Source organism: Corticium candelabrum, chromosome 5 (genome assembly GCF_963422355.1).
Source record: "Corticium candelabrum chromosome 5, ooCorCand1.1, whole genome shotgun sequence".
NCBI classification, from domain to species: domain Eukaryota; kingdom Metazoa; phylum Porifera; class Homoscleromorpha; order Homosclerophorida; family Plakinidae; genus Corticium; species Corticium candelabrum.
Genome location: NC_085089.1, coordinates 4,401,982 through 4,425,525, shown reverse-complemented (window position 1 = coordinate 4,425,525; position 23,544 = coordinate 4,401,982). Strand labels below are relative to the sequence as shown.

At 41.7% G+C, this 23,544-nt stretch overlaps 4 protein-coding genes across 4 annotated transcripts in view; 1 reads left to right on the top strand and 3 right to left on the bottom strand.

Moving 5' to 3' along the window:
- The window catches only part of LOC134179577 (D-glutamate cyclase, mitochondrial-like), a 4,562-nt gene extending 920 nt beyond the window's left edge, over positions 1–3,642 (bottom strand). The window contains exons 1-3 of the mRNA XM_062646514.1: positions 3,593–3,642; positions 113–579; positions 1–47 (exon numbers count right to left, since the gene is read on the bottom strand). The exon at positions 1–47 is cut by the window's left edge and continues 720 nt beyond it. Coding sequence (XP_062502498.1) covers positions 1–47; positions 113–579; positions 3,593–3,642 — 564 coding nt within the window. The remainder of the gene's footprint in view (positions 48–112; positions 580–3,592) is intronic.
- Positions 3,643–11,327: 7,685 nt separating this feature from the next.
- LOC134179512 (uncharacterized) lies at positions 11,328–18,700 on the bottom strand. The gene is made up of 2 exons (XM_062646432.1): positions 18,594–18,700; positions 11,328–12,998 (listed from the first exon to the last, which is right to left on the bottom strand). Exons 1-2 carry the CDS (start codon positions 18,598–18,600, stop codon positions 12,613–12,615), a joined length of 393 nt encoding a protein of 130 aa, XP_062502416.1. The 5' UTR covers positions 18,601–18,700; the 3' UTR covers positions 11,328–12,612.
- A 326-nt stretch (positions 18,701–19,026) lies between these two features.
- LOC134179510 (cilia- and flagella-associated protein 36-like) lies at positions 19,027–20,913 on the top strand. Its single transcript, XM_062646429.1, has 5 exons — positions 19,027–19,169; positions 19,380–19,444; positions 19,511–19,612; positions 19,680–20,522; positions 20,581–20,913. The coding sequence occupies exons 1-5, from the start codon at positions 19,064–19,066 to the stop codon at positions 20,845–20,847; spliced, it is 1,383 nt and encodes a 460-aa protein (XP_062502413.1). The 5' UTR covers positions 19,027–19,063; the 3' UTR covers positions 20,848–20,913.
- LOC134179511 (serine/threonine-protein phosphatase 4 regulatory subunit 3-like) lies at positions 20,848–23,230 on the bottom strand. The gene is made up of 5 exons (XM_062646431.1): positions 22,184–23,230; positions 21,946–22,115; positions 21,735–21,886; positions 21,251–21,611; positions 20,848–21,192 (listed from the first exon to the last, which is right to left on the bottom strand). Exons 1-5 carry the CDS (start codon positions 22,248–22,250, stop codon positions 21,049–21,051), a joined length of 894 nt encoding a protein of 297 aa, XP_062502415.1. The 5' UTR covers positions 22,251–23,230; the 3' UTR covers positions 20,848–21,048.
- Positions 23,231–23,544: the final 314 nt, after the last annotated feature.

Sequence of the window (23,544 nt, the reverse complement as noted above, 5' to 3'; positions counted from 1 at the left end):
ACATACAAACATACAACCTGGTGAATGAGTAAATGCCAAATCAGCTCCTATGTTCAATATAAAACAACTGGGAACTTTAAAATAAAAATAACAAATAATCTAATCATATAACCTGACTTTGATATCGACTCCAATGCTGTCACTCCACATGCCCAAAACACAGGAACATCACCCTCTTCAAAATCTATTGCATCTCCGAAGTCAGGATTCAAGAGATCGTAAATACCAATTTCACTTGGATCACCAATATGTATTGGTGCTCCATGAGCCCCAATCAACCTGTCCGTTGCTTCTACACTTGTTTTCAATAATGAACGTGGAATAGGCCTCATTGATACTACGAGGTTAGTGTGAAACAGATCCACTGCATGGCATGCTACATTTGTTTTAAACATTGAAACATTGCAATGCTGATCGATGTTCCGAACAGGCACACCAGCATCTTGCAAAGCTCTTTCAAAACCAAAGCTGCAGCCCAAGTAGAAGGAAACATTGCTATTCCATGAATACTTCAGCAACGAATCAGTCTTCTCAGCCAATTTCCCATTGCGCCAGACACAGTAAAAAGGAAGATCAGTACTACACACAAAACAGTAATTGCTCTACTAAAAGTACACTACACCATACACTGCTCATGTGTAGACAACAAAGCACAACAAAAACTAATTCAGCATATTCACAGTCTTTGTTCAGTTAATTAATACGTAGCTTATTCTAGTTCGAGCTTGCTTTCAATCAAGACTTAACATAAAGAGAATTATGAACACAAAATCTACTTAGGACCATACTCAGTGCGCTAAAGCTGACAAGAACACAGCATAATACAACATCATTAAGATCTCGTTTACATCAAAATGATCAAGTTAACAAAAAATCTCAAAAAAACACTGGAAAGACGGAAGCATGATAAGAAAAACATAACTAGCCCTAGGATTTCTACAGCTTTCCTATAACGTAATACTAGCTGATTTGCCCATTCTTTGCCCAGGCTAACTGATACAGATTCTCTGGTCTAGCACTAACTCCTGACTATTGGGCCGAGACAACACAAAATTCCAGATACACATCTAATCTTACAGCTATTTCAATATTCTTATTGGAGGCTGCCACTTGATGTATCAAACATGACAGCTATTCGACACCCCTACACAGAAAAACGAAGGTAAGCATATTTCTGGAATCAAATGTAGTCCATGTCGCCCATAATAAATGACATGCTTTGAGTGTACCATCCAACGTCATGGAGTAGGCATTTCTGATTCGATGAATTTGAGTGCAGGACAAAGCAGTTCACTATCAACAAGAAGTTATGGAACTCAAGGTAGTGACACCTGCACTTTCTACAACAATCAGATCAGGGTGCACAAGCAAAATTTGGTGAAGGTGCAACTCGCTGTTTTGGAGATATGCGGACTCACACAGACAAACAGGCAGCTCTCTCTTGTGTGTGCGTTTGTGTTTGTGTTTGTGTGTGTGTGTGTGTGTGTGTGTGTGTGTGTGTGTGTGTGTGTGTGTGTGTGTGTGTGTGTGTACATAAATGGAGAAAACTAATCACGCCTCAATCCCAGTCACAGTTGCTAGAAAGCGTCAAACTAGGAAAACAAGTCAATTAAAAGTAGATGTCCTTTGCCTCTGCCAATAACAGACACTGTGTACAGCCTCTCATAGTTCCATGCATACTTATTTCCAACTGCAAGTGTGCACATAACAATTAAGTAAATTACCCAAACAGCCATAATTAATAAGCAGCAAACAACCATTGCAGCTAGTCAGTCAATCTGTGTTGCTATTTCACCGTTCCTCATAAGTGGCAGCTATGAAATGATCAGGTCTCAGAATTCTTGCCTCTTCCACATTCCGAAGCTGTAAGGGTACTGGCAATAGACGATATTTGGGGGTGGAGCTTCTGGAGCTTGCACAATCTCGAGGGTAACAGGTACTGTTCACCAATATCGCTGTAAACAAAGTCCACGTTTCGAAGTCTGCTTCTAAACCTTAGATCATCTTGCCATTTTCACGTAATGTTAACAAGATCAAATAGTGAAAGCATCAAATGCTCAGAATGAACATAATGACATGATAAACTTTTGTCACAGTGACTCTGATGCAACAAGTAACAATCTTCACTTAAATAACAGTATTTCATAAATCTACAAAAAACTTACCTCTCAAATTACTCGTGTTCTACATTAGTTTCCGGAAACAATTTTAATTACTACATGGTACCATAAATCCAGAATATATAACATCACTTAATGTTAACGAATATAACAAGTGATTCTCTGTCGTTAAAACTAGTAATTGAAGCTGTGTTTGCACAAGCGCTTCAACAGCTATGAGCCTTCTGAGCATCATGCATGTACGATAAAGACTAATTGTTACAAAGAATTACGACTACACATGCCATTCTTTCTAAACATGCTACCTGTAAACGTTATCTAAAATCGTACATAGCAACTATCGTTTCGCATGACCGCAAAGTCCGTAAATAGTCTGCAGTCGTCAAAGTACAGTACATAGTTATCATATACGAGACATAAAATTACTCATGGTTACATAATGTTGTAAGCAACAAAGCAATTGATTTCGGGTCAACAGTTGTAGGCAAATAAGTCCTGTTGTTTATTTCCGACAAACCTAGTCATCGGAAACATGAATTACACTGATCTGGTAATGAAAGTCTCTCATGATTGGTTGTTCAACTATTGTTTTTGGTTGCTACATATGAAATAGAAGAAATACTGCTCAGTGATTGGCCCACACAAAGAAGGCATGGCACATTCCTGCCGGGTGACAGACATAGCCAGTATGCCACCTAGGCCGTGTTTCCACTAGCTGCACCTTACACTAGTTTAGTGTAAAAGAGTTCAAAAGTAAACCAGTTCAAGAAAAGCGACTGTTTCCATTAAGAACTTGCAACAGGATGGGCAAAACAAACCGTTTAGGAACATTTTATTTTTGTCTGCTTTGTCGCCGAGTCGGAGCAACTGTTGGTTGATGTCAGCATATAGTAGTAAGAATTCACATGACGATGACCAAGGACACCGTCCTGTCTCTCCCCATAGCTGCTGATTTCTTTCCTTTAGTTCAATAACCCTTAGATCTTTCAAGGCAATCCTATCCCAGCAAAATCGTCAATGTCATCAAAAAGGCGTCAGAAGCCATCTAAACAAGAGAGCTACTGTCACGTGACAGTTAAACCTAAACCAATTTGCTAAACCTACTACAAAAGGGGTTTACAATATCAGTTTAGGTTTAGAATATAACTGGTTTAGCGCAGGTGGAAATAAATCAATTCTTAAACCAGTTTAGCTTAAACCACTTGTTAAACCAGTTTAAGTGCTAGTGGAAACACGCCCCTAGTCCCCAGACCGGAAGTCAATTCAGCGCTGTATGTTTAGAGTATGCTACTCGCCAAGTATCGTGACTTTTACAGAGTCCCATTTCAGCTATGAGTCATGAGAAACGAGACAAAGTCACAATACTTGGCGAGTCGTGTACTCTAACGTATAGCGGTAAACCGACTTCCGGTCTGGGGTCTATGTAGCTGGCTGGCTGACTATGTCTGTCACGCTGCAGAAATGTGCCACACCTCATTTGTGTGGTCCAATCACAGAGTAATATTTCCTTTATATCGTACATGGCAACCAGAAACAATGGCTGAACAGCTAATCAGATGTGCGAAATGTTCATGAAAGAGTTTCGTAACCAGAACAGTAGAATTCATGTTTGCAATTGCCAGATCTTGTAAACAACAAAACCTACATGTCTACAACTGCTATGGCAAAATCGATCGTTTTCTTGTTTTTACGATATCTATACGGGAATCTAACACATGTACATCTCACATTGTCGTTCTGTCTATCCGTCCCTCCAATTTGTTGTAACTCCATATGACAACTGCTGACGTATGTATACATGTAAATATATACATAAAATATATCTCGACCTCAATTGACATCATAATTACATAAACATGAGCGATTTTATGTCCCATATACGATAACTCTAATTCGACGACTACAGACTATTACTAGCCTCGCAAGCCAGGCTCAGCCAGGTTTAGCTCGCGCAGTCGCTGAGCTAAACCCACATGAATCACACAAGGAGAAAAAGCTTTTGCCGGAATTGCTCCAGTACGAGAAGAGCCTGGTCGCTTTCGAAAATGTCAAAGTGACGTGGGAACCTGGATCCAGTTTCATAGCTTGGATAAGGCTAATTCGATTAGCTAAGCATGTAGATATGGAAGTTGAGTAATACGCGACATCACTTCACGCACTTGCTTGTTTTGTGCAAGTGCCTAGTTGACATCATCGTTCGCTTCTAATTTGTATCTAGACAGCTCAGCCATGTAATATTCTGCAGTGTCACGACTTCTTTTTAGCATTCAGATTTGCCAACAGTACACCACCGAACTTAGACCTGCAGCACAGTAGTTTGAGAAATGAACTCATTGTACGCAGTTACTGTATATATGTAGCAATCAGAGTCCGTGCATTGAAACAAGTCGTACACAGTACACAACACATGCAACTACGAGTCAGCTCTACACTTCCTAAACATGGTAGGTCCACTGCACTGCTGTTTTCCCATGCCTAAATGATTCCAATTCACAGTGAGGAGAGCCAATATCGTATAAATGAGCTGCTTGCTGAGTCGTTAGTACCGTCAGATAGACTGCATCAGCAATACATGCCAATCTGATCATGACGTAGACTCTGTTCCTGTCTGGAGAGGTCAACAAGCTGTATGCCACTGCTTTGATGAACCGTTGAGAGAAACAAGACTGACAGTTCTCACACCATTTCCCCCATAGACTATAGATGTCAGAGTAAACGCGCAAGAGCGGTGAACACTGCTACGCCGGATTCAATTCGCACAAACCTGCAGGTGAGGTCAGTAGAAAGAAACGTTGCTGGAGAGTGTAGATTCAGCGGACCAGTCCCATGTAGGCCATTACTGGCTCATTATTCACCAGCACTTTGTCCATCAACAGCTTTACTGACTTTCGTGTTCAAACGCTCCGCTTCATGTATCAAACGCAATTATATAAATTAACAAGCTCTTTATGAAATCAAATTAGCTTTATCCAAGCTATGAAACCGGATCCGGGGTCCCACGTCACTATGACTTTCTCGAAAGCGACCAGGGTCTTCTCGTACTGGAGCAATTCCGGTAAAAGCTAATCCTTCTCCTGTGATTCATGTGCATTTAGCTCAGCGACTGCACAGAAGAGTCTGGCTTGCGAGGCTACCTATTTATGGACTTTGCGGTTATGCAAAACGGCATTCGCTATGTACGATTTTAGATAAATTTTACAGGTAGCACGTTTACAAAGAAAATAGTATCTGGATTTGTAATTCTTCGCAACAACTAATCCTGTATAATCCCACGTGGTGTTCAGAACTTTCAAGGCTCATAGCTGTGGAAGCGATGGTGCAACCACACCTTCAACTAGTAGCTAAAATAAAATTCGTTAAATGGCTTTACTTTGAGCATGCGCATTGATGATGTCTGCATAAGCCATTTGAACAGCAAAAGTTCTTGCCGTAGTGCATATGAAAATGTCACTCACTGACTGGTTCAAGGCTGTAAACAGTTCAAATGTTGCTGCAGCAGCTGCTGTAGCTGCCGTGGAGAAAGATGACATCGAGATGAAGAAACAGGGACAAAACAAGGTCTACAGAGCAATGAATTTTGAAGAAGCAACACAGTTGAGATTGGACAGTTTGCTGCTATTCATGGGAAGAAAAGTGCAGTCGACACTTTCTTTAATCGTCTAACATTTTCTCTCTCTGAAGCTACGGTACAAAAGTTGAAGCTACGGTATGGAAGTTGAAGCTACAGTACAGAACTTCAAGCGAGAGACTCTAAAGCAAGTGAAGAAAAATGGAAAGACATTGGATGAAGTATTTTCATCGAGAAATAAAAATTGACATGCGTACATCTGTAATCAAACCCATTCATTGTGGTTGGCTTATTTCAGAACATGGACGGCTTTCAAAGCAAGAAAATGCATTAACAAGAGCGTGGAAAAGACATTGAAATACAGTATTAATAAAAGCTGTTAAAGCACTACAGTGCAAACTCTCTGCATGCTGCAGATTAAATGTCAGAGCCAATGAGGAAGAGCATGAGAAAAAGAATGACACCTGGTCACGTATTTGCATCAATCAGCTAGCGATCACGTGTTAGAAAGATGAAATTTGGCCACATATTTACCTCAATTAGTGATCACGTGTTACGCCATTGCCTAGCAGGTCGGTCATACTGTAGGTCGTACATACCAAACACGCTACTATACCTAGCGTTTCACGCATCGGTAAATATGTTATTTACGCAGTAACTGACTTACTTGTAGTGACCATTGGTTACTAAAGTAGTACTACAGTGCAGAGCCATATATGGCTCTGCTACAGTGTACAGCCTCGAAGTTCCAGACTGCCACCCAAAAGAACAGTCTGGATCAACATATGATCGTACTGAGTTGGGAAGTGATGCGAGTCTGCCAATCAGCAAGCTGCAGCCGCTTCAATGAATGTCGAGAGTTCTGTAATGACGTGCATGGCTTCTAACAAAAGCGTGTTAAACAATTACATGTAAACACAGCTTGTAATTGATTGCACACGCGTCTTCCATGATGTGAGAAACTGCACTGGAACTTGCCTTTGAAACAGTGGTAAAGGCTCTCAAAATTGATTCTAAGTATCCTCCTGAACAGTGGACCGCTGCAGAATACCTCTTGAATGAACGAGATGTCATTGTTACGTTCCCCACGGAATCTGGAAAGTCGGTAATTTACCAAGTGCTTCCGCCAGTGATGAATTCTATAGGTGTTGATGAAGCTAGTAGTTATCTGCAGAATCCGATCGCTCTCATTGTTTGTTTGTTGAAGTCATTGATGAGTGATCAGGTGTCTATCTTACAGAAAAAAGGTCTGACAGCTGTTGCAGTGGGGGGGGGGGGGGAGAAACCTGAAACTAATGCTGGTATCAATAGGGGCTTTTACTCTCTGATCTATGGCAGCCCAGAGGCCTTGTTGAAGTCTGCTGAATGTAGGGATGTGCTACAACAGACGCCCCTTCATGAGAATGTGACAGCAGTTGTTGTGGATGAAGTTCACACAGTTCATTTTGGCGAGGCCTGTTGTCAAAGTTTTTATATATTACCGTTCTTTGCAAGTAAGTTGGAACCATTGATGTAGGAATAAAGCAGAGAGAAAGAAGAAGCCATTTTGTTAGTGGTACAAAAGAGTTGTTGAGCTAACGTCTATTCTGGTGAATGTACCACTGCTAGCTCTCACAGCTACAGCGTCAAAGTCAACTCGCCTTGAACTAATTCATGACCTAGAAATGCAGGATTGCTTGCAGATAATTAAGAACCCTGATCGTGCTAATATATGCTTGTCTGTAGACAGGAGATTTGGATCCCTCTTCTTGCTATGGCCCCTTGATCAATTGCTTGAGGCGTGAGCAGAACACATGTCCACCAGTATTGCTTTATTGCTGCACAATTATTGCCCTCCATCACAAAGTTGAAAAATGAAAAACAGACTGATAGCCTTGTGCCATTCTTGTTGTAATGAGACTAGAAAGCAACACACCCTGAGCTCTTTGGCAAGATGCAAATGGTTGGTTCGTGTTGTGTTTGCTTCTAATGCTCCTAAGGGTTGATGTGGCTTAAAACTGTGATTAATCATGGTCCTCCAAACAGGCTGGAAGACTATCAACAAGAATGAGAAGGGCAGGTAGAGATGGCAGTGACAGTGAGGTGATTCTTTTGTTCAACAGCATGCTAATGAGAAATGTGACAGAGAAAATAAGATCTTACATTCACAATCACAATTCTTGCAAAAGGACTGTGTTGATGCAAGCATTTAGAGCCAGTGCCAAGAGAACAGAAGTATACCACAAGTGTTGTGATATATGTATGATACACTGCCATTGTGGAATACAATCTCATCCATCATCTCATGCTCTGATTGCCACAAGATCAGACACTGGCCATAGGCCTAGGATTGTTTCACAGACACAGCAAGGATACGTATCTTCATGACCTCTTCACGGCTTTCTTAGCAAGCAACAAACTACTGCTGAGAAAGATGATGTGTAAGCAAATATCTTATTACGCCACCAAGCAAGCATCCTGCTGCAGCACTCCGCAGTCATATTCACTACGGATGGCTTGCAGGAATTCATACCTGTGTCTGATGAGTTGGCAAGACATATATTATAAGTCTCCAATCAAGTATTTGGTGATTAGCTCTATATGATTCATGATAATCTATTGAATAGTGTATATTGTACTGAACCCTGAAGTTTTTGGTAAACAAGATTTGATCTACACATATTCAGTATATCATGTGACAGTAATTCCTAATGTAAAACAGGTTATAATTTGGCAATAATCATGTCCACCCCTTGCTATACCTCTTTAGACTAGTGAGAAAGTAAATTTTCCTTCATTCAAGATGAATTCAAATCGAATGCATGCCCATAATCCTTGCGTCTACCTTGTACCAAATCATGGGTGGGAAACCTCAAGGGCGCATTTCCACTAGTGCCTAAACCGGTTTAACAAGTGGTTTAAGCTAAACTGGTTTAAGAATTGACCTGTTTCCACCTGCACTAAACCAGTTATATGTTAAACCTAAACCTATTTCTTAAACCTACTTCGAAGTAGGCTTAGCAAAGTGGTTTAGGTTTAACTGTCACATGACAGTAGCGCGCTTGTTTAGATGGCTTCTGACAATGTTGTTTTGATGATATTGACTATTTTGCTGGGATAGGATTGCCTTAAAAGATGTAAGGGTCGTTAACAAGGGGAGAGAAATCAGTAGCTACTGAGAGAGACAAGACAGTGTCTTTGGTCATCGTCATGCAAATTCCTACTAGCAGATGCTGAATCAGTGAAAACCACCAGTTGCTCTGACTCGGCGAAAAAGCAGCCCGATACTTCAAAATAAGGCGTTCCTAGACGGTTTGTTTTGCACATCCCAGATAAGCAAGTTCCTAGTGGAAACAGCGCTTTCTTGAACTGGTTTAGTTCTTAAACCCATTTAAGCTAAACTAGTTTAAGGTGCAGTTTTCAGGTTTGGATATTACATAATACCTTGTATTAGCAATTCTGAAGGGTTACAAGCTGGAGGTAACTTAATTATTGTAAATCGACAAATTCTGGTATGCACCTATTTTCATACATTTGACCAGAAGACTTTTCGTACACATCTTATTTTCGTACAGACTCTAACGGACAATATTAGTGCACGCTAGTACAGTTACTGTTTCATTCTGTATGTGCATCAGCGTACGTGATTCATGAGTTCTAAGCAAAGCAAAGTGGTATACATACTTGGCTCATGACAAAAGATCAAAAAGAACTACTACACTGTACCACTACCAAGGAGATCGCAAGCTGCATCCGGGATCCTCCAAGAGGACGTCTCAGTGGGTAGAGAAAGTAATGGATCAAGAGAGAACAATATCACATCTACGACTCCAAGACAAAAGTCGCGGCAGCTAGATGCACCTTCTTCTTCGACTCGCATTGGACGAATATTCAATAAGTGATGACTTTATTACTTGCATGCCTTGAAAGACAAGCAGCTGCGTAGTGTTGGGGTGTGCACTAGGACTAATTCAAAAGAAGAAAACGTCACTGCTGCAAGAACATCAACTGTCTGGTTCATCCTCTGTTGATGCCATTGCTAGATGTCTGTCAGAGTACTTTCAGAAACAGTTTGAGTTGAGTGACATCATAATGCTGCAAACTGGACATGCTGTACTTAAAGTTTCATTTTTGTCATTTGTTGCTGCAAAACCAGCGTATTGTTCAGTTAGATCTTGTGCCGAGGTACTGTACTGTACATCATCAACATCGATATAGAGTGGCAATTTGTAATAACAGTTTGTCATCCAAGAAAAATACTAGCATGAATACGAAAATTTGTAGATTTACAGTAATTGAGAACGAATAGATGGTCGCTTAATCGATTATAGCTATTTGCTTAGACACTGCTGTGTGTTTACTTGTGAGAAATACAGGTCCACCTTTACCCCACCTGTTTACTAGGAGACAAGACACATCACTGAGAAATGGACTAAAATTACTAGAAACAACTGGTACTATGCAGAACTTAAGAGATAAGTAATTATGTATCTGTACACACAATAACATTGAATGGATTTCAAGAGTGTCTTCAGACACACCACAACCATCTACATCGTAACATGTACAAAAATATTCAGCCAGTACTTTGCAGAGTAGATTGAGGCAACAGCAACAACATAGACAAACGCCACTGCTGCAACAAAGCCCGTCAGTTAATTAAATCAACTAGCCTACACCCGGTAATTCCGAGCAAACGCGGTAGGCAGTTGAAATTGAACCCACGCTGCCCTGACTCTACTTCCTGTCTATAAAATAACGCAACTTCCACGACGGAACCAAGCCCACCCGAGTTGGAGTCCCCAGTCGAAATCTCACCCATCCGGCAGCGTCAGTGTGCTGATCCCTGTCTATCCGTCCTGCCACAGCACTGTGTTCGTACGGACAAACAGAAGCGGCGCTACCGCAAATATATATAGATATGTAATCCACTTAGTAACTTTTTCAAGAAAGGCTTCAAACAATAGATACCAACATGTAGAAGGCAATAACAAATTAAACTACATATTTTTAAAACCTTCTGGCAAATTATTCAAACTGAGAGCTTTAATTAGTCAGTCAGTACTTAATTAATTAATAAAGTCAAATGACAGCTAGTGGAGTGGATACACAGGAAATAGCATAATCCAGCAAGAGAAAAGAACAATCATGATAAAATGCCATATACAGGGTTTCCCCAAAATTAAAATCAAACAGGGTAGATTATTAATATTAATACATTGTTATTAATATTAATGTAATGTTGTTAATATTACTTATGGGGCTACTGACGATATAGTTGAACAATCAGTAGAACAATTGGTAATACAAGTTAGATCAAATGATACGTCTAGCATGGCGAGTAAAGAAATCTTCACCCCAAAGTGGGAGAACAACAATGACAACTAATTTAGGTCAATTTCACCAATGACGCTTAAAGAATGCAATTAAATGCGTTTTCGCCTGTTGATGTCAAAACAAAGGGGTCTGAAGGGGAACTTCACAGATGACATTGCAAAAGCTGTACACATAAATGTACACCTGCCCTTAACATTCTCTCCACCTCTTCACATGCGTTCTGTACGCATACAAACAGATAGGATGTTCATACTCCCATAAGTGCTGAGATCTAGAAATTTTCTCACATTGTTGTTAAATACTGTAGGACCACACCCTCAAAATCTAAATGGGACAGCCTGCCATGCTAAAAAATCCTGGGGCAAACCCTGCATATATGAAACTACACTTTACTTAAAACGAGCACAAAGCTCAAACAATTGATTCAAATCTATTACTCTCTTTTAGCCACTTGCATAACTTAGTGGTCAAGGGTACCAAGAATAGAGAGAGAAAAATTTGGAAATTTTCCATGTGATCGACCTCTTGAGTCGCGAGTTGTTAAATTATTCTCAAGCAACACTTGAGCTAATTTGGCAACATCAGCTTTCCAGTCAGCAAATGAATGGTGTCTTGCATCCGGTTTGATGGACAAACACATCAAAATTAATCTTCTGCTTGCTTGGCACACCTGCTTGCTGTTTGAACAGAACTAAAGGTCACATTGGCACCATGGTGTCGGATCATATATTTCAAGTTGCTGCTGCAGTGTTCTACTATCAGATAAAGAGATATGTTGTTGACTTGATCACCATGTGTATTAATTACAGCCTCTATTCCAGAATTGTTGATAGGCCTCATGATCACTTAGTAGTGCATATTGGTCAGCCTGAAAGCAAAAGTCTTCACTTGCATACTTGTTTCTACCTGCTTCTTTGAAGTACAACATCTTCAATTCCCAAAGGCGAAAGAGTCGGGGGTCATGCATTTCTTTTACTGCATCTCTGAAATTCAAAGCCATTGCTACAAAATTTTGTGCATAGTAGAAACTGCGATCTTCAATAACTTGTGACTGCTGTAAATGTTGTGGCTGAATTGTTGCCATCCCTAGAGTTCCCAGATGCAAAGATTTCTGAGGGTCATGAAAAGCGCTGAGCTTGTGAATGCAGCTGCACATGTTGCAAGATAACAGAATATTACTTCACCAGGCTGTATTGGCTGTGACTGCAATTGATGCATGGTGGACACGTGAAAACTAACAGATTTTTTGCTTACCCTTTTTCTCCTTTTGCTGTATGCCTTTGTTGATGGAACCTCAATGCCCAATGCCAGATCATGAAAGTCTGATGTCATGCTTGCTACACTGTCTCACAACACATGAGAAACAAAGGGATCAACAATCTTGGCTATCTCAGCTAGTAACCATTCAGATTTATCAGATACGCGAAGTGAGTCAGCTACAGAAATTTCATCAGTGACATCACTGATACCAAAGCAACACATTGCACATGCCACAACATAGCCTTCTAATATATCTTCAACAAAAGCATTACACCGTTGAAAGTGGTGTTTGACATCAACCGGAATGTTTCTCCTCTGCAGAACTGAATGACCCAGTTGGCAAAAGTTTCAATGTTGGAAGAAGAGTGCCCATCTCAAAAACTTTGGTATGAGATCAACAAAGGCCACGGAACAATGGAAATCTTCAGAATGAGTAAATAACCCAGCCATCCTGTCATACTCAGTCTCCTCATGCAGAGCAGAGGTAACAGTGGATTGAATTCTTTCAGCAGTTTTCTGATCTCCTGTGAACTGAACTCGTAGTACATGTTTCTTGTCAACATAAGGAACATACTGTTCGTTTACATAACGAACAATTTCCATCATGCCTTGCCTGAAGTTTTCGTTGCACCGTATCAAGCCCAGAGACAACCTGCTTGATACCCTACTAGCATCTTCTTGGTGGTCATAACAACTATGCCAGCACACACAGTCCTTGAATTCGGCCAGCTCATCTAAGCGAGAAACAGCAATATGAGACACTGCATAAGCGAGACACATTATTGATTGAGGCAAAAATTCAGTTTCATCAACTTCCATTATTAACTTTAAATGTTTTGTGGACAACTGTTGGAATAACCATCTGGTAGCATGACTCTTTCCTCTGTTCCAACTAAGTTAAACCAGTGTACAGACTTGTCTCTTCTGTCTACCGTGACATGTCTTGTCTTGATTTCAAGGTCTAATTTTTTCACCCACAATCTGGATTACACAATCACATAACTTAGTGTCCGAGGATCTAAAAGCAGTTGGGGAAGCACTGTCAGCATCTTCTGTATCTTGCAGCTCTTCAGTTTCTAGGGCAACTTCGTCCTCACTGCTTCCATCACTGAGATTGGAATGAAGGGTTCCACTACAACAGGGGTGTTGAAGGTTTTGAGGACTGTCGCCCAAGACTTGGCAAGTTCTGGCGACAGAATGGACATTGGCACCAACTGGCTAATTTAACTTAATTAAGCGAGTACTAATCCGGGCTTTGTTGAGGTCACGTGATCAGAGCAATGTCTTCACTTCTATTTGGATAAACCTATACAAAGTTCATGAAAGAAACTAATGAACTCTCTTCAAGACCAATAGCAATGCATGCATTAATAGTGTCATATGACATTTACTAGAAAGTTCATTTTTTATATGAGTTAGTGTACTGAAACCTCTCTCACATTCACAACCGTCAGGTGACAAGGTGAAAATTAAAAACTTAAAACGAAGTTGAGTAAGACATCATGGCAATATCTACTAGTCTGACACAGACAAGCGTCTGCATAAAATTGTTTGTTCTGATCAAATCTTTGCATAACAGGCTGAATATTAAGGAGTTGACGCCTCCGAGTTGGATCTACAAAACTGCAGTGTGCCAGAACGAAGACTGATTCTAGAAATCTTGCTTCCAATGCTTTTGCAATATCATGAATAAATTGGTAATAATTTCTGACTATGTTCCTCTTCTCAACTTCGCCAAGTAATCCAGCATCATCAATCCTAACCCACTCAGTATTGAAGTCCTCTGCCTGAAACCTCAGACTCAGTGCCTTCTTCTCCATATGTAACTGGATCCCAGACTATGATGTTGCAGTTGTCCCATAGCGTTTGGAATCTCTATTGACGTCATAAAGGAGAGATTCTAGAAGACCCTGTCTAAAACTTGAAAGTTGCTGTAAACCTTATAAAGAAGGCCGTCTTTCTGCTGACATGCTCTGTTTACGTCAGCCAACGCAGTCAGTAAGATTTCAAGAACAGTATGTACAAAAGAAACGTTGGATTTGTAATCTTTTCATATAGGTCGTAACATCTATCCATTACTTGCTTGCCGTTGTTCATATCATGTGACCCAGTCTCAAAGTTGTCCTTCAAGTTGTCATAAAGGTGGTGTACTGTTTACGCACCGATCAAGAGATAACCATCTAATTTTGTGGTAGCTGACAAGTTTTACAACTTTGTCCTGTCCCTGCTACACAAGGCTTTTGAATTTTGATTGACTCACTGCACTCAACCTGAAGTGATCCAAGACGTCCTGATGGTGTCTTCTACAAATTGTGGAATATTTTTCTGACCCTCTTTGGCGGCCAAAACAAGTCGATGTGTAGAACAATGATATTAAGAGCGGTTTTCTACTTACAGACACCGAGGAAGATGTTTGTGGTCGAACATGATCAGAATTACTAGTAGATCGTGGATGCAAAATAGGAAGGAAATCCTAGATGGCAAAGAACTGCTTGTTGGCGGTCATGGAACATGCACAGATTTCTGGCAGTCCTAGCCCTTACAAAATCATGTTGGGAGACTTGGTGCACTTGCCTTGCCGATCCCCTCCTAGGTCTGTCGAAACAATACACAGACAATGAATACATCCTACGCAACATCGTAGCCTTCTCTCGCGGCTTGATAGCAAAGCATTATCCTAAGGTTAGAAAACAAAAACGTACGAGGTGGTTTTCCAAATAACGTCCAAAAAGTGTAGGTTTCGTTTTACCACTCTCTGTTCGCATTGATTTTGTGCTCGGAAGTGACTAATGATACAGCTGTATTTGTTTACCACACTCAGATGTTAAGTGATGTCCCATTAACTGTACATTTTTGAAGGTCATATTACAATAGAAAGATGTTAGGTAACAGTAGAGGAAGTCACAAGCTATCAAGACGAAACAGAACGAGAAGGGGAGTCAGAAATACCAAGCAACTACTTGCAAAAACAAGAGTAACTGTGTGTTGATGTCAAGGTAGGGACTGTTTAGCGATCTTGCTAATTGGCTACTTCCTCTATTAGCAGCATTCTTGTTGTAAGACCATGCCTTCTTAATGAGTTAAGAACCCTAACGACTCTTGATATGCAAAAGCCTTATCAAACCGCCTGTGTAATACAGATGCCTTCATTACCCTAAATATAGAAAATCCGGGAGCTTGCAGTTTCGAACGATACCAAAATTGTCACTGTCTGCCCTATTGCGCAGAAGTTATTACAGATTTTCAAAGCGCAAAGTCAACGCGAACAGAGAGTAGGCAAAAGCAAAAATGGGGTCTGTTAAAACGTGGAACGGAACGCGGAATGAGGGCCCGTATATGTATGTGTATCCTGGACATTGGAACTACCCGTATAATTTGTGCGCATAATACCTACATTCTGCCCACACTGCATGGCTTCCGACGGCGTACGATCGAGACAAAAAGAGAGGCTGTTGAAAATAACTTATAATAAGGTCTTTGTCCACTACCATCTTCGAAAAGTGCTGTGTCTTGGAGAAACATCCCAATTTTCAGAGCAGTGAGATGCAAATCTCGCCAGATATGAAAAGAAAATTGCAGACTGCCCACCTGGACCGTCTCAGGCATGAATTTGATCTGTAGTAGTATGTGACTTAATTACAACTTGCGTTACTTCTTAGATGTTGGATGCTTTGATCACAGTGCTCCTATGTGATCTTAGATATCTGTTTCTGTTTGCTTCTAGTATATTGGTTTCAAAAAAGGTCTGGTGATGTTCCTTTGATGTTACCATGTTGCCGCATCACCAAATTCCGGTGAACTAAAAACCCTTTAAATGTAGAAATGCAAGATAATATTACCGCTTCTCATGCCAGTGGTTGCATGCTGGGTGTCTACAGAATGTAATCATCGATGCTATCTTCAACTCTAGGCAAACCACGAATAACGTTTCATGGCCTGTACCGTTGAACAGCCATTGCGAGGTGAGTTCTTGTCGCGAAATGTCGTTGAATGGTGTCTATGCGCACCCTTTGCAGTCATTGATTCTCACTTTGCAATGCCGGTGCATGTGGCGACAAGCACATGCATTTTTGGACTAGCTAGTAAAATAGGCTAGTCCAGTGAGAAGCTAGACACAAGGCTGTGGCGACGTACAAATGCTCTGCATGTTTCTTACAGCGAGGCAATATCATGCAGTGCACAGTTGCTGTCAGTTGTTGTGTTGGACGTGTTTCTGGTGAACTCTTGACAACTACGTGAATTTCCTGAGAATATAGGAGATGATCACCTCGTCAAACAGCCTAACGTCTAGCTTCTCCGTGGACTAGCCTACTTACTAGCCGAACACGTACATGCTTGTCACCACTGCGGCATTGCAAAGTGAAAATCAATGACTGCAAAGGGCACGTGCACACACCATTTCAACAGCATTTTGCGACAAAAACTGACCTCGTGATGGCTGTTCAACGATAAGGCCATGAAACGTTCTTTCATGGCCTGCCTAGGGTTTGATAGCACCGATGATTACATTCCTATAAACACCCAGCACCACCTACTTTGCACGAGAAGCAGTAATATTATCTTGCCTCTCTAACATTTATAGGGTCTTTAGTTCACCAGAATTCGGTGATGCGGCAACATGGCAACATCAAAGGAACCTCACCAGACCGTTTCTCCGCCGGAATGTTGAGGGTGGGGTTAAGGTCTGGCTACGCGAGACTACTCGGAAGCCATGTGGCGTGGGCAGAACGTAGGTATTACCGTATTACCCCGCATAGAATGGCATGCCGTTATGGAATGAATTTTACTAGGGTGCCGTTATACCTCAAGGTACAACGGCATGCCGTTGTAAATGAGGGAATTTTACCAGCACCTCAAGTTGCACATTCAACAAAATCTAATCTTTCTTAAGCGGTACTACTAACTACTACTAAGTCTTCAAGAACATGCCATGCATAGAGATTACCGGTAAGCACTAATCAGTTTCTACTTCTTCGTGTTCGTCATCATCATCACTGTCTTGATCTGTCAAACCTGATGGTTCATCATCTACTAATGGTTCTTTGCAAGTAGCTGTTTCATCTGTCATCAATGCGTTAGTTTGACACGTGTCTCCTCCATTACTGCAATATTAATATCAAAAGATAGGCCTCGTATTACTGAGACTACCGTACCTCGCTCTATAACGACACCTCACCCTATAACGACATGCCGTTGTAGGTACCAGCTGGAGTTGTAACGGATTCTGGTAAAATTCGCTTATAACGGCATGCCGTTCTATGTGAGGTAATACGGTAAGCAAACAAATTATAAGGGTAGTTTCAATGTCCGGGATACACATAAATATATGGGCCCTTATTCCGCATTCCATTCCGTGTTTTCATGCTTTCACATCACTGACTCGCCTTCTATCGACAGCAAGAAGTACATATACGGCGATGGTTGGGCCGTAGAATGAAGGCACCGTGTCACGTGATTATGTGTGGTGATGCACGTTTCTGTGTTTTTCATCATGCAAGCCTTTTTGTATTGTAGCATGCCCTCCAATCGTAGGAAGAAACATGGACGAAAGCGCAAAAGACCGAGCAATTGCAAGTCGTTCAAGACGATCCATGTGGAGCCTACAACGTACAAACGACTGAGTCGCTTATGAGCTGTTACTTGTTCTCTTTCAATTTCAGAGAGTGCTTTTCACACACAGGGATACCTCAGGTTAGGATAAATCGGGTAGAGTTAACGTTATGATAACCCTACTCCACCCAACTTGCGTTCACATGTAGAACACGGGTAATTAGATGCAGAAGATCTAGAGTAGAGCGAATACATCAATTAATTTAAGTTTCTTTGAGAATTGAAAAGCAGTAAGGAGACGCCATTTGTACGTTACCGCATCGATTCTAGGGTGTGTTTTTGCACATATTAGAGTGTCTATGCTTAACTCCACTCTAACCAGTTTTAACCTGGTTTAACCCTACTTGAAGCCAGGGTTAGCTTAACCCTCGCTTAACCCTAGTCTTAATCCGGGTTAACTTGGGTTTACTAAATGCGTTCACATGACTGGGGTAATTGGAGTCTAACCCAAAGTTAACCCGAGTTAACCCTGTGTGTAAAAGTGCTCAGAGTCGCCTGAAGCGTCTTGTGTAATCTAGAATGTGCCCAGCAACATAGCAAGCATTCGGTACGCAAGGCCTTAGCGTACGTTAACGTCTACTGCGCGTGCGTCAATGGGTGACCTGTTCCGTTACCTAATTAATTTAAATTAAGATCTTTGCATATTCTGGATTTACTGACAATCGCTTGCCTTGTCTGAAATATCTAGGTCGTCAAAAACTAGAGTCTCGGACACTTACCGAACATCGCTGTCGTCAGCAAGTGGCCCTGCACCAACTTCTCCTGCTTTGCTCTTATACAGTAGTGGACATGGAGCGCTATTCTTCTTACAAAAGAGTGAGAACAAGTCCGCCTGCCGAGAATCACAAACAGCCAGATTGGCTTGCAGGTATCCACCACACAGTCCTGACGTCGGTTTTCCCGCACATTCGCCTTTTCGAAACAGCGCTCGCGCTGCGCGAGGTAACAAGATGGAACCGTCACCCATGCTCCCTTCCTTTGCCAACAAGCTAGGAGCTAACGATCCAATTAAAAGTCTCGCCTGTTCCTAAACAGTTTCAAACGTGCTAAACTTCTGCTGCATTTACAAAGCTACCACTCACCGGTATCTCCAGTCGCGCTAGACTTCTCTAGAACAAATTCTTGAACATGCGCAAGTCAACATTCTAGGCCTACTGGTGTTATACGGGCCTTCTTCAGTAGGTAGGAAATGACGTCGTCGAATGAGGACTGGGTGTATGACAGCGTCGTCGGCTTTTTGCTCTCACGACAATGGCGAACTCCCGTTATGAAATTCGTGGAAGAGAACAGCTTGGGTAATAATAATTGGCCCAAACCGTGCACTTGCAAACTGCTTTCATGACGGTCGACTTCCGCCACTGTAGAAACGTGACATCTACACGCCAATCTAGATTTTTGTGTGTAATTCGTTTGTTGCATGAATTGGTTTATCGAGTTAAGTCATGACTGGATGTATCCTATTCCGGTTAGGTAGGCTTTCGTTTGATGTTTGTATGTTGTTTCAGTGTTTGATCCTGACGAAGAGAACCAGCTATCTTACACAGAAATCCACCAGAATTACGGAAAACTGGTAAATTTCGGCAGTTCTACCAAGACTGGTTTAGTTGGTACATGCAGCTTTTGCTGTGGCTTGCAGGTAGAATCTCTATTGGAGAGCCATCTAGATGATTTAGGCATTTCTGCCGAGCAGTTTGTACAGTCTTGCAGCCTTGAGAGTGCACAGTCCAGCTTTCACGAGGCTAGACATCTCCGCTTACTTCGTGTTCATTTACTTGTGCTGACCAGCTTATTTGAAATTTCTGCAGGAACTGTTTGAACTTGTCCATTCAGCTGATGACTATGAACTCTTCAGACATGTAATGGTGCAGAAAAACATTGAACTGGAATTGCAAGCTCTGGAAGTTTTGCAAAGGCAATTGGGGACAATTCCTGACAGCATGAGACCCATGACGGCTGCAGAGAAAACCCCTGAATTAGAACAAGTACAAAGACAAAATTCCACAATCCAGAGAAGTAAGGAAGAGGAAGAGCGTGGCTTGCAAGAGACATTGCACAGATTGACCAGCGAAACCCAGACTGAAGACAAACAATTTGAGGAAAATTTGGCTAAAGCGATTGCCGATTCTCAAGCCGACCGTGATCGTACACTAGCCAAGGAACAACTTGAACAGCAGCAACTGGAAAAGGCTTTGGCATTATCACTAGAGGAGATGAGACAAAATACTACTGCTACACAACCCAGTCAACCTGTAGCAGAACAACCAATACTTACCTCTATGTCTTCAACAAGATCTCACATGTCTCAATCTAGCAGAAAAGAAGCTTCACTTTTGTCCCAACTAGAAGGACAAAGACATCCTGTTTCCAGTTCAATTGCTACCTCAGAATCAACCTCAGCTTCAGCATCAGAATCAGCCACCAATTCTGCGGTCTCAGCAGCCATGACATCAACATCTTCATGTAGCAGTGTAGGTGCTGACCAAATAAAACTACCTCAAGTAGATAAACGGAGGATGTTGCACACACTAGCAGGTTTACAAGGCATACAGTGTATACCCCAAGGGGCAAGTGGTAATGCTGCTAGTGAATGGCTGAAACGTGCACAAGAAGACATTCGAGGAGGCCTAATGACATCTCCTGAAGGATTAGTAAGTTATTCTTTGTTTGCTAACTCACAACTTCAAGTGTCTGAATATTGACATTTAGAAACTCCCAACAACTGAAATGGACATTGAACAACGCAAAGCATACTTGAATTCTATGCGAGAGAAGCTACAAGCTTCAAGAAGGGGAGGTCGTGCCAAACAGCTACAGTCACCTCGGGAACCTATAAGAGAGGCTTGGCAGAACCAGCCTCCAGAAGCCACACAAGATGTCCCAACTGTGAATCAAGACAGTGATTTGCAACGTGCTCGATTGCTTGCAGAAAGTCTCAGACGTGAGGTAGTCGATGCAAAAAATAATGAGAAATAGTTCAATGTGTTGTGACTGTTTCTTAGTCAACTTGTACTTACAACGCAAAAAAAGAGTACTGTCCCATCCTGAGTATGAGATGCAATAACAACATTAGCACCTGAGTATGAGATGCAATAGCAACATTAGCACTAACACAACACTGCTAACAGAACATATGGTTATACAGTATGTGCAATATAATGACTGTCATTTGAGAGGTTAGGCGAGTCGCTTCTTTTTAGCAGGGCTCTGGCCATCTTGTGAGTCTGAGTCGGCCAAGCAGTCCAAATTACTCTCTTCCTCATCAGAATCTTCATCTGGATAATCAACCAATTTACCAGAAATACAATGAAGAGGGTTGACCTACACCAATTTTTGGAATAATCAGTTGAAGCAGTTTTATTGTGTAATGGCTGAATACCTTTATCTTGATGCCTGCCGTCTGAGGCTTTACAATAGGTCTACTCGGTGGTGACTGTGGCTGCTCTTTCAGGCTCACAGGTAAGGATCTGAATTCCTTTCGTCCTGCAGTAAAGGGAGGTGAGCCAAGTGGCGGAGATCCAGGTGCATGTAATGGAGGTGACAGAGGCCTGTCTTTGACAGGAGACAAGGGAGTGCTGTCTCTGAGAGAAAATGAACTGAAGTTTACACTCTTTGATTCATCCCCATTATCAAAGTCTAAGTCGTCTTCATCTTCTTCGTTGAACCAGAACTCTTCATCTTCATCAAGATCACGAGCATCCCGCCTGAAGCGACTTGCTTTCTGAACAGGAGCCGGCATACTACACCAGACATGAACAGATTATTACATACATGTACATGTAGTAGTTGCACATTGCAGCAGTTTGGATGTACATGCTAGTCCCCCAGTTACGTAGCCATCAAAGAGACATTATAACTGTTACCTTTCATCTGTCCTCCGATCAGCTGTCTTCCTCTTGTCTTCATTCTGATCATACCTAACCTTTAGCTTTTCAAAGGTCTTCACATAAGCAATATCCCTGAACACATCCATAAACCGTCTGACAGAGTACACAATAAGCAATTCAACATTTTCCTAAACAGGATATTCACAGTATTACTGTAAAATCAGCGAGCCAAACGCAATATACTAACATTTATGATAAAGTTAAACATTTCAACAATGGCAGAATTGATGAGATTGTAACGATTGCTGTTTCTCTGGAAAAGTGCCACAACAGGAGCAAAGTGGTCCCCACGCTCCACATACTGGTTATAAAACTCATCTTGGAGACCCACAATTCGACGGCAGAATCGCAAAGCAGCTGAAATGCAATAAAACATAACCATCACTGGTACACTAACATCAGACAATGGCACCACTACAGCATACAGAGTACAAGGTGCGTGTGACATGACTGTAACAGAACAAGAACACGACCCAACAGATCCTTCCTCATGACGTAGTTCTTGATGTGGTATGTGTGCTTCCCAACACAAAATGACAGCAGCTCCAGAATATATCCTAGTAGCACAGAATGCCCATAGTCACCTGAGAATAAAAACACATTTAAACCTTGTGATATTGCACATCAAAAGTGCTGATAAACTAAAAAAGTAGAAAACTACATGATCTGTTTAAATAAAACACACAAAACAACAAAAAGATAATGAAGAAGCACCAAAAATCCTCTCTGCTAGCTAGGTTACGAGACAGCTGCTGCCAGGTACTGGCACCTGTTAAGTTAGCCTCGTACTTCCAAACTGGAGCACACGACTCCAGTCTGAACCAGAACTGTACTAAAATGATTTCGGAAATAGCCTTCTAAGCCAATCAGCGTCTTAGATCAGGAATGTTGGCTCTAAATTTGATTGGTTTAGCGGTAATTGGTTATGCTAAGTGCACTAACACTGAATATGCACGTGTGAAATTCTTGTGGGTGTAAGTGCACGCCAGAGGCACGTGCAAGCACGCATTCTTAGTTTAAGTTTCAGCTCCAGTTCTTCGATCTTTTTAATCTTTTAGTGACAGGACATGCACAGAAGCATTGCCACACCATCACCTTTGACAAATGGTCGAGGGGTAGTCTCACTACTACCACATTCACACGAGCATTTGTAACTGTGCCAGCATAGTACGGCACGGTTTGGCTCAGTTTCACTTCGTTGTGTGAATGCCAGCCAAACCGAACGGAACCGTGCTGAGTTGGCCCACCTCAAGTTGCCATGCCAGCACGATTTGGTTCGGTTCGGTTCGGTTCGGTTGTGTAGTGCCTGTTGCCTGTCAAAACAAAGACGACGTCGACGTCTATGCTCGGTACTTCTCCTCAATATTTCCACAGACTGTTCTAGTGCCAGCGAGAAGTAAGTGCAGACAGCTGGTTCCATGACGATGTCTGTATCTAGCGTGCGCACCAAGAGACACGCCTACTAAAACTTGGCTGGCTTGCTTTGTCAGAACGTCGTGTGAACAAGGGCTGGCTCGCTTCATCAGCCCAGGCTGGCTTGGCTCAGCTTGGCTCAGTTCGGAGCTGTGTTTGTGTGAATGGGGTATAAGACTAGCTAGTGTTCTGCCGCAGAATCAAAAAGTCGTCGTTTCATGCTGTCCACCAAGACATCGCTGCAAACTTGGCAGACGTCTCTTCGTTCATGAGATCTCATGTCATTTACAAATAATATGTTTGTATAATGCAAAAGCTCGGTATCTTTTCGTCTCATTATTGAACTCAGTAAAACAACCCTAGCTGTTAAACT